This window comes from Larus michahellis, chromosome 19 (genome assembly GCF_964199755.1).
Source record: "Larus michahellis chromosome 19, bLarMic1.1, whole genome shotgun sequence".
In the NCBI taxonomy this organism is placed as follows: domain Eukaryota; kingdom Metazoa; phylum Chordata; class Aves; order Charadriiformes; family Laridae; genus Larus; species Larus michahellis.
In genome coordinates this window covers 3,613,868-3,624,524 of record NC_133914.1, presented here as the reverse complement: position 1 = coordinate 3,624,524, position 10,657 = coordinate 3,613,868, and the positions used below count along the sequence as shown (strand labels likewise).

At 39.0% G+C, this 10,657-nt stretch overlaps 1 protein-coding gene across 11 annotated transcripts in view; it reads right to left on the bottom strand.

Moving 5' to 3' along the window:
- Nucleotides 1–492: 492 nt before the first annotated feature.
- SRRM1 (serine and arginine repetitive matrix 1) overlaps nucleotides 493–10,657 on the bottom strand; it is an 18,463-nt gene continuing 8,298 nt past the window's right edge. For 2 of the 11 annotated variants that reach the window (XM_074563158.1, XM_074563169.1), the window contains 12 exons: nucleotides 10,377–10,580; nucleotides 9,695–9,814; nucleotides 7,883–8,154; nucleotides 7,658–7,738; nucleotides 7,228–7,314; nucleotides 6,413–6,557; nucleotides 6,140–6,181; nucleotides 4,099–4,203; nucleotides 3,298–3,759; nucleotides 2,359–2,545; nucleotides 1,696–1,890; nucleotides 493–1,487 (listed from right to left, as the gene is read on the bottom strand). In XM_074563158.1, coding sequence (XP_074419259.1) covers nucleotides 1,383–1,487; nucleotides 1,696–1,890; nucleotides 2,359–2,545; nucleotides 3,298–3,759; nucleotides 4,099–4,203; nucleotides 6,140–6,181; nucleotides 6,413–6,557; nucleotides 7,228–7,314; nucleotides 7,658–7,738; nucleotides 7,883–8,154; nucleotides 9,695–9,814; nucleotides 10,377–10,580 — 2,005 coding nt within the window. In that variant the 3' untranslated portion in view covers nucleotides 493–1,382. The remainder of the gene's footprint in view (nucleotides 1,488–1,695; nucleotides 1,891–2,358; nucleotides 2,546–3,297; nucleotides 3,760–4,098; nucleotides 4,204–6,139; nucleotides 6,182–6,412; nucleotides 6,558–7,227; nucleotides 7,315–7,657; nucleotides 7,739–7,882; nucleotides 8,155–9,694; nucleotides 9,815–10,376; nucleotides 10,581–10,657) is intronic. The other 9 variants (XM_074563162.1, XM_074563160.1, XM_074563164.1 and 6 more) reach the window with 9 other exon arrangements.

Here is a 10,657-nt window from a genome sequence, read left to right as displayed (position 1 = left end):
CTTGAATTTTTAAAAAAATTCGACGGTAGCAATCCAGCAAGTTTCAAATATGATTATGAAAAAGGCAGCGAGCCACCAGGATTCTTCAGAAGAGCACTGAAACCAGTGTTTACGTGACTGAAAGCCTGTAACTTAATGAATGCAAACCTGCCATTAATTTTTGGCAGGACCTTGAAACATTTTACTTGCTACGACCAGCGATTTTCACCAGCAAATATTTTGTTTGTGTCAAGCTTATCCATCCGAACAGAGCGCTGACCAGGTAGACTGATTTACTCTTGCTTTGCAAGAACACCGACCCAGACACAACAGCAGCGTCACTGAATTAACAAAGGGCTGTTTCTGCTACCCCAGGACAGTTAAAAACAAAAGCCCCAGTTTTTCAGAAGCCAGCATATTGGATCAAATACTTTTTCATATCTTGTATTCATTAACCCTGTACAAAAGAAAGCTGATTAGCAAATGTAAATGTTCATATAAAAATAGCCAACATCTGTTTAAATTTAGAAATTTATTTTGTTTAATCCACAAGCTTTATATAGCTTTAGTTAAAAAAACAAAAACAAAAAACAGTGAAAACATGACAATATCCAAAGTTCAGGTTCCTCAAACTTTCAAAGACCACAGCTCTGAAAGTTGCTTATACCATTCAGAAGAACCGTAACGAGACAAGATTTATGAATGGGGCAACGACATCTCACAAACAAAATTTATGTAACTGAAGGAATTTTTTTTTTTTTTCTGGGACTGCTGATCATGGAAACTGCCCTTTAAAAAAAGAACATAAAAATACAAATGAAATTCCAGTGTTCCAAATCAACATGTTACATCAATATAAACCCACAGTGTCCTGGTAAACAACATGCTTTCATTTATGTACCATTCTAAATTGCTATTCTTGATTTGCTTTAATGGAGACTATACAGGCAACAGTAGAAAGCATTAAAATATATGTACTTCCTCGGTAATTCTGCAGTGGTTTTACTTCTGGGCAAGCTTACAAACCACAAAGGTTAGTAGCATAATGTAAGTGGATACAAAAGAAGTCAAATGAGACCCTCACGAATTATGCTAAAGGCTTTGTTGAATTTCAAAGAAACGAGGGAATTGACGGTCATGTTTAAAACCTTCAAAACAAATTCCTACTGCTTCTAAAAAGTCTCACTCTAAATGAAATTATGCTGACTGTCAATGAAAGAATGTCACTAGTACACTGTGGACACCTTTTGTAATGTAAATCCATGCCCTTTGTACATGGTGAACCTCAACCTAGCAATTATTACAACAAATGTTATATTCTAAAGCTCAAACACATTTAGCAATTTGAAATTGAATTCTGAGTACAAACCAAATAAAATGTACATTATATCAAAGGATTCGGCCTAGGATGGTGGTGACACTTGCGCCTTCCTCATCGACCTCAGTGCCTTCTCCCGCAGGTGTTTTTCTAGATCATCAAGGTTGTCTTCGGGTTCACTTTCCGTCTCCTTCAAACAAAGATAAAAGCATTTCTTCAAACACGGAAGGCTAAGCCAGGCTGCAGCCCTCCCCGCAGTGCAAATCGTCAAATCATGAGACACTAAGAACCGTTTCTGAAGTAAGAATGCTCTTTAGACCATCAAGAGCACTATGCACATTCGCCTCCATCTATTTTCTTATATCGGACTCTGAAAAAGTAAAGCATAATATTCCTACCTTTTTGGGTTCTGTCTCTGCTTCCTGGTCTTCCTGTGCTGAGGTGGTATCAGCTACAGCCACAGCAGCAGCTGCTGCAGCCGCTGCAGCCTTCTCCTTCTTATGTTTTTTGTGTTTCTTGTGCTTTTTATCCTTTTTATGCTTCTTATCCTTCTTTTTCTTTTTCTTCTTTCCACCCCCTTCTTGATCCGAGTTCTGTAAAACAATTCAACAGATATTACAACTCATTCCTAAGGCTTCAAAACATTGTTAAAACAAAGCCCACAACCATCCCGGGAACTTTGAACGGACTCAGCAACATCTGAAACTCAGTAAACTCAACACCGTCTTCAGAACTGAGGGGAAGTCCCGTTCCCAATCAACTGATAGAAGCAATCCTAGAAGACAGGTATCGTAACGCATGGTCAGGCTGTGTCTGTTTCAGACAGAACATAACACCATGCAAACTCAATACGCTGGTCATAGCCATGACAGGCAAGGCTCTTCATAAAAATTAATATTGCAGGTGCTGCAAATTCTTTTTAAGTCTTTAACTATGAAAAATCACTCCAAGGATTTTTCCTCCCCTGTGAACAAGCTTAGAGCTTTTCAGCAGCCAAGACTTCATGAAAATAACTACCCATATAACCCAAAACAGTACTGCTTTTATTAGCAAACAAATACCCTTGCAGGTGATGGGCTCTGAGTTGGGCTTTTAGCCTTTTTTGCAGGTGACCAGTTGGCAGAAGGGGAACGAGACCGAGCAGGGGATGGAGGTCCTTGATGTTTTTTCGGTGCTGGCTCAGGTGATCCTGATGCAGACCGTGATGAAGACACCCGTCTCGCAGATCGTGGACTTGGCGTGGAAGCCCTTAAAAAAAAAAATAAAATGGAAGGCCCATAATTAGAGATAAAAGAGGCAAAACAAGAATGTAAAAATTAACAAAAAAGCTAAATGAACATATATGCTTAGAACTTGGCTAAGCTGCCACTTAAAGAATTATTAGTTATTTTGCTGGCGTATGTTACAAAAGGCAAAGCAATCTAATACCACTGTGGATCTGTAATGCAAGAGGATATTGCAACTTAATAGCTTGTTAAACAATAATACTATTGTTGTTAGGAATGATTGCTACCTTTCTTCCGATATGACTAATTTATAACCACATTAAAAGTCAAGAGAATACCAATGCTACTTTATCAGCCAATGAAGAAAGAGTGCAAGACATTACATTCAGCTACATTTTCTTTCTGAAAGAATTAATAAGCCAGCATCATACTTTCGACTATCTGCTCACAAAAGCAGCATCACACTGAAGAAAAATGCTAAAATTCTAAATGCTTTTTTTTTTCCTCATGGATGGCCACTTATGAAATGACATAAACCCTCTTTAATGCTTCATCCCATGTTGCACTTTATTGTAACAGACACTTCCAATCTAACAAACTTTTGAAAATCCATGTTATGCTGGTGGAAGCTGAACAGAACCACCAACACTTGAGCAATACCAAGATACAAGAGCCATTTTAATGGGATTCCCTATGTATACCCACTGCATTAAAACAAACCCAAAAAACAAACCACCCTCACAAAACCACCAACAACAAAATTGGATTTTTTACTTTGTCTTCTTAGGTTCTGGCGTTCTTGACACCCTCCTGATGGGTCTAGTGCTTGGAGATGGAGACTGTCTTCTCTGGGGTGAAGCTGAAGCTCCCCTTCGTGGTGGTGGTGGGCTTGCAGAGGTATGAGAAGCTCTAGGCCGTGGTGAAGGTGAATGCCTTTTGTTTTGTGGTGGAGAACGTGTTTCCCGATTGGACCTACTGGGAGGAGATCCCTTCCTGTGCTTGGAAGATATCGAAGGTGAACGCCTTTTAGCGGCTGGCGAGCTCCTTTGTTTTGGCGGTGGCGAATGGGAGACTCTGCGTTTTGACTGTGGAGAAGGTGATGCCCTTCTTTTAGGCGGAGGGGGAGGAGAGGCTGTTCTTCTCTTAGGTGGTGGAGAAGGAGAGTATCGTCTCTGTATCGGTGGAGAGTATCTCCGTGGAGAAGGTGAGCGTCTGCGTGGGGGTGGTGATGGAGACCTACAAAGAAAACAAGTGTTCAGGTGCCACCTTACAAGCGTTTCGCAATTCCCCCAAAGAGGGGAAAAAGAATACTTCTAAAAATTCTTTAAAACTTACTTAATACCAAACTTTTTCAAAATCACCTTAATGGGTGTTATTCAGTATTTGATACAGCAATCAAATGATATCCAGGCCATGCACCTACCACACAAAGTCTCACTAGCAAAACTACACTCGCCTCAGTAACCGTCAATCAAGGAACTGGTTGCCTCAATCACGGCGTTTCTTTTTACATGTCACAGTCGGAAGTCAACAAACGAAAAGCAACCACTTCACGACAGAAATGCAATATGCTACCTTCGACGAGGTAATGAAGGTGACCGCCGCCGCCTAGGAGGAGGGGCTGGTGATGGAGAGCGTCGCCGCCTGGCTGGTGGGGGCGATGGACTTCTCCTCCTCCTACTAAAGAGATAAAGGGATTTCTCAGAGAAGTTGCAATTAAGCCATGAAATCATTTTTTGTTCTTCTGCTTTCACTATACAAAATCATCTTGTTCATACACCTCAAAATGAAATTCTGTTAGAACCACTGATGAAAAAAGACACACTCAAGTCTTTCTAGAGAGTGTGAGACAAGACGTATTTTACTGTAATTCTCGGAGCCCCGTACAGCAGCCAGGAGACAACTTCACGTTATGCTTAACCTGGTCTATTCTCATCTTGTAGCCAAAGCAGCAGCTCAACTCTCCCATTTTCTTCTCTGGAAGCTCATTTCTGCTATTTCCCTTGCACTGGATCTAGTGATCATCTAAGGAGTCGGAACAATTTACTGATCTGCCAGGAAACTAATCTAACAAAACCACCTCTTTGTTGTCATGCAGTGACACGATTGCTCGATCCAACACAGGGAGGAACTGGGAATGCCCAGCTGTTTCAGGCAGAACAAAACTGCGTTCGGCAGCAGGCTGAAGTTGGCTCAGATTAAGATCATATTAAACAGTGTGAAACTCTACTCTTGGAAACAGCTTTTATTTATGGATCTGAAATCCAAAAATGACTTATTTCTTGAAATGCAGAGAAAAATCAGAGTTGTTGCTAAACTGCAGCTATCTGGATTAAAATTATTCACAAAATGAGCCATTTTCTGCTCTGCAAGGTTTACAACAGTCTTCTGGGAGGGGAAATTTTAATCAAACACATACTTTCCTAGAGTTTTAAAGGAGAGGAATATTGGTATATTTTGTAAAGTAAAACATTCCTTTTTTTAAAAAGCAACTAAGATAAAATGACAGCATAAAGGAAAAAACTAAGAGTAATGAAAACGCAAAGCTCATCTACATAAACTGAGATTTGACTTCAAATACGCTGGCTGTTGTTCTCCAAGGAAATGAGTTACACTTTTTATAAATAAGAGTTTGCGCCAAAAGACAATGTTCTTTTATGATCCGAAAGAATGCCAGCCTTCAAATGTCATGGCTGTCCTAATTAAATGTGTATTTACACAATAGGCAGCAGGTGAATTTAGTGTATTACAAAACAGATTAAGATCTTCGAATTCCAATCTGCTTTACATAAAATTGTTTGAGAAGATCCATAATTAGAATGGTCTACAGTTGAAGTAGTCATACTTAATCTCACACATCATTACACGTGCTGTGACTCTATTCTAGCGAGGTCTTAATTACAGATTGCTCACAAGGGTTATTATATCAGATTAGTAAACCCATCAAGCACCCAGTGTCCTGCACCTTCCTATATTCCAAGATCAACACAGAGCAAACAATTTCACAAATAAAAGTGTTAACGATACTGCCTACACAAGAAATGAGAAAATAAAGTGTTCACTACTAGTCTGCTACTTATCTACTACAAATATTTCCGAATATCTAATAAATTGAGGAATGTGACTTTTTAAAAAAAAAAATCTAATTTTCTGTGACCCAGAACATCTTAATCACTTGTTGCAAGTCTACAGGAAGGTTTTAGCCAGAACATCAATGGCAGCAAAAATACAAGTTAATGCTGTCCCAGCTTTCAAACCTGTCTACGTGGAGTAAGAAAACCCCTGAAGAATACAAGCATTCAGTTGTTTTCAGGTGTCAGCAAGATGCTAATAATGTTAACGTTATTAGCTGTAACAGGCTTACATGAATTAACAAATAGTGAACAATGAAGGAGACAGAGCAGGTGTTCCTCTTTTTCTTTTTTCTTTCCAATGAAACAGTCCCAGATCCAACACATTAAGGAACACATCAGTCTGAATTTCCCTCACCTACTTTGAGTGTGCAAGTCCAAAGGACAAAGGATGGCAAGTACTTATCCATGACAAAATAAATGAGAGCCTGACTAAATGATTTTCAACATGTAAATCCTATTTAACAGATTAATGTCTAACCAACCTTTTCATCACTGGCGATTGCCACCTCTTTTCCATCTGCATCCTGATAGCAGTGGAGGAAAAACAAAAAACAAATCTATCTGCCGTATATTTGAGGCAAAAATGAACACATTCAGATAAAGTTCAGAGTAATTCTTACCAAATGAGCATAACAAGTTTGGGCAAGCTGGACATGACTTAATTCTGTTGTGTATTTGCTGACAGTTGCATAACACATAAACAACATTAAATAGAAAAAAAGACATCAGTTACATCCAATTTAAGAAGAAATTACCGAGGGGAGGATTCCTTCTGTCGTTTTCGTGGAGACGGTGAGGGACTGCGTGAATGTGAATGGCGTCGGCGTCTACCAACTTCCCCATTCTTCACATTGGATCTTTTAGGTCTTTCTTCTTCAGATGAAGATGAAGAACCAGAATCTATAAATGTAGAAGAATCACTCTCTGGAAAATGATTCTCACAACACTGTTAAGACATTTACTGATAGGGTTTTATACTGCACTTTAAACTATGAACCTCCTCTCCCACAAAATATGAAGCCTCCATTTAAAAGCAGTTCAATTAAAAACATTAGTTGAAGTGATAAATAAATCCATCAGAGCTGGGCAAAAATATTTGCAGCAACCTAACCATCCACATAAAATTTCACTAGCCAGGTAATTTAGAAGGTGAACTGCAGTTACTTATAGAAACATTAAGCGGACAAAAACTTATACCAGGCCCAGGTTAATTTACTCATCTCAAGCATACAAGAGTCCAAAATATTAGGAAATAACCTATTGCAACAACAGATTAAGTAATCCATAGCAAACAATATTTGTGTGTGTGATGTTAAGATTTTAAAAGTGAAACTTTTGAAGATGAGAACCCATTACCAAGAGATGTATCATAACCTTTAAAAGTTATAGTTTATCCTTCATGAGCGATAATTAAAGTGACTTCATTACGATTGGTAAATCTATAATTAAGTTTACAACAGCACTGCAGTGCACGTAGCAAATAATTTTAATCAATATTTGAACTTAACATTAACTACTTCCTGCAGAAGTAAACTACAGTCCAGTTTTAGGAAACCTATGTCATCCATACCAGATGAAGACTGTTGATTTTGCCTCCTGTACTGACGCCTCTGTTGAACAGAGTCTGCTGCAGCCATTTTACCGCCTTTGTCTTCTTCTGAAAAGGTACATACACAGACAGAATATTTAAACTGAAGATACAAATCTGCCTTCTTTAGGCAGAAGCAAAGTCATGCTACAGTATATGATCAAGCATGCTTTCCCCCGCCAAATCTTAAGGTAACGCTGAGACTGGAATATGCTTTGCCTAAGCTTTTCCCAAGCAAGCTTGGATGGAAATATTTGAGGCAGTACGAGCGACCATCTTTATATTTTGGAAAACTCCTGCTTTAAATGCCAGCCTATCGAGATGGTTCAGCACTTTACCACTGCCTTTTATTGTCATGTATCTTTGATTAAAAACCCCACTCAAACCGAGTGTTGAGAAGTGAGAGCCATACCTGATTCAGACAGTTCTGCTTTCCTTTGTTTTGGTGCTGGCGAAGGAGATTCTCTTTTTTCAGTACTCTTATGTTTGGGTGCTAAAAGACAAAGTCAAATAACTCAGTTGCAATTCGTTGCATTCTTGCATGCTTTTCTGCTCATACAAACTGTACACACCATCTTTGAGAAAACAAAAGCACAAAATGATAAAGCTGCTAGAACACAAATTTTTAATTGATTACCTGATGATCTGCTGGGCGAAACAGAGCCACGGCTTTTTCTTGCACGATTCGACTGCTGGGGTGTTGGAGACCTACGTGGTTTTGGAGGTGGACTTGCTGGTGGGGATGGTCTGTGCCTCCGCCTAGGAGGGCTTGCCGAAGGAGAGAGCCTACGCATTTTACGAGGAGGACTGGATACAGTTCTTTTAGGTGGTTTCTTTGGTGGTGATCGGGAACGTGAGGAGGAGGAGGAAGAGCTACTGCCAGATAAGGATGCTGATGACCGTCTTCTCCTGTAAATCAAATATTACATTAGATTCTGACTAGCCAGCTTAAGAAGTGTTTGAGCATGAACACAGAATTGTATTTGTTTGCAAGCACATTATATAGAGCCACATACAACAGCACTTCCAAAACATGGTGGACAGCCTTCAACACTTGGTTTGTAGAAGAGGAGAATAACCACCAATCTTTCACAGTTATTTTTAAACTACATAGTGAGCAAAAAATTGTTAGTGTTACCTTTGCTTGCTTTCTGTCAATCTACAGACTACAGCACTAAGCTTTTCTCCTGGGAGAAATTAGTTTTGTTTGGGCTCTCTAACTTTTGGACGGTTAAGAGAATTGTCCGTGTTAGCACATGTGATTTAACGATCTTCAGAACAGATCTGTTTAAGAGTTTAGTGTGCAAGTACACTAAAAAGTTTTTATACCAGGAGGTAAAAATTTCAGACAACTTAACAACAATTCAGAATCAATCTACCCATTCTTATGTTTTAGTCTTTCATCTTTACTTTGCAATTTTAAAAAGGTAGGGCCTCTAGAATTCTGCGGCAAAATTTGTGGCAAGTTCTGTTGCAATTGTGTACCTGCAGAATCCACCTTTGGCTGCAGAATTCCTGAGAACCTGGAAAAAAGAAACCCTACCTTGAGTGAGATAAACATTTGCTGAAAGGGAGCTCTTGTACATCTTGCAACATACATGTTTGATACTTTTCACAGTTTTCCCAGTAACTGTGTGAAATGAACGTCTTTACAAACTCAGATAAAAAAAAAAAAAGAAAGAATAGTCATCACCTTGTCATAAAAAGGAGGAATTTCTCCTTCCTAAAAAAAGAACAACTGCTGTACACAGGAAGCACCACTTTAATTCTCTTCCTACGAAGAGGATAGGAATCTATTCTCTTCCTGTGAAGACAAATGTCTATTTTGACAGTGCCATAAGTGCATAATTTTCTTTCCAAGGCAACTCAGAGCTTTGCTACTAGAACAACCGCTCATGCCATCAAAAACGTAACATCCAGCACTAGAGAGCAGACCTTGAAGATTTTTAAGTAAAAGAACGTGAAGAAGAAACACATTTCAAGTCAAAATTTAATTTTGATTTTAATTTCTTGTGATGGAAATGTAAGTCATAATTTAAAAACTCACAACAAGTAAAATCCAGTTACTTCTTGTAATTTTTCCCCAAGCAGGAAAAAAGGTAATAAGACTTTAGCAAAAAAGTAGTTAGAGGTGTCATGTAAATCTGTGCTAGGAGCTAGCCAGAGCCAACTGAAGAAACTGCTGTTCTGAAATTGCTGCTTTTTGAAAAGGTGGAATTCTCATCACCATTTCAACTCAAAAGAAATCATTTCCCAGCTACTATTATGTTCCCCCACAACACACTCATGAATATGACACTGCAGTTTATACATCACTCAAATCGTATACCTGACAGTACTAAGGCAAGACGAACAAGGTATTTTTGATAACTCTTATTCCTCACAACTAATGTTCCCTTCAACTTTCAAAGTTTAATGCTTTCAGTTATCTCATAAAGGGGAACCTTACCGCCTCACAGGGGATCTGCTTCTTCTGTGTCTGGGTGGGGGAGGCATTCGCCTTGGAGGGCTCCTTCTCCTTGGAGATGGCCGTCGTCTTGGGCTTGGTCGCCTTCTAGGGGAGTAAGACCTGTCACAATCAAAAATTCAAATGAAAAGCAACTATCTAATTTTCAGATGTGAGGAAATTTATCCTCAGGGCACTGAATGTAAAGTTGCTTTTCTCCAAGTGCATCACATTAGAGCACTTAGATTATGATGCAAAGTGAAACATTCAGACACAATCAATGCTTTAAAATTTACCAACACCTCTCTACTAAGAAGCAAAATAATTCAACAAAAGGGAAAAAAAAAATTCATCATTTACATCTTCAGCATCAAAGCTGTCTCCTAAAAGACTACACAGTTCTCACTAAGTAAGCAGTGCTATACTCAGCATTAAATACCCCATTCCTTCTCCAGGCAAGTGTTAGTCACTGTGAGCATCTTCTCACTAACTGACAGGAAGAAAACAACTCCTGAACACGTTTATCCATTGAATGCATTTTTCTTATTTGGCGTAAAACATCCATAGCTCAACATCTCTAAAAACATCACTACTTTAACTGAGAACATTGCATTAAGTGGCACCGTCAGGAGAAAATATTCACTTCTCAACCTTTGCAATCAAGATAAATTGAATCAAGTCCTACCTTGACCGTGATCTATGACGCCTTCTTGGTCGAGAATGAGATGGAGAACGTGAACGAGATCTTGACCTTGACTTGGACCGAGTTGGGGATCTTTGACGAGTCTTCTCTTTTTCCTTCTCTCTCTCCTTCTTTGAATTACGTTCTGGTGAAGTTTCCTTAGTCTCTGGTACAGGAGGTTCAGGTTTAGGAGCTTTTGGGATATCACTGTTAAAAATAAAGAATTTATAAGCACATACAAACCGCAGCCCCTGGAGTAACAATTTAGAAGGTGTCAATCTATT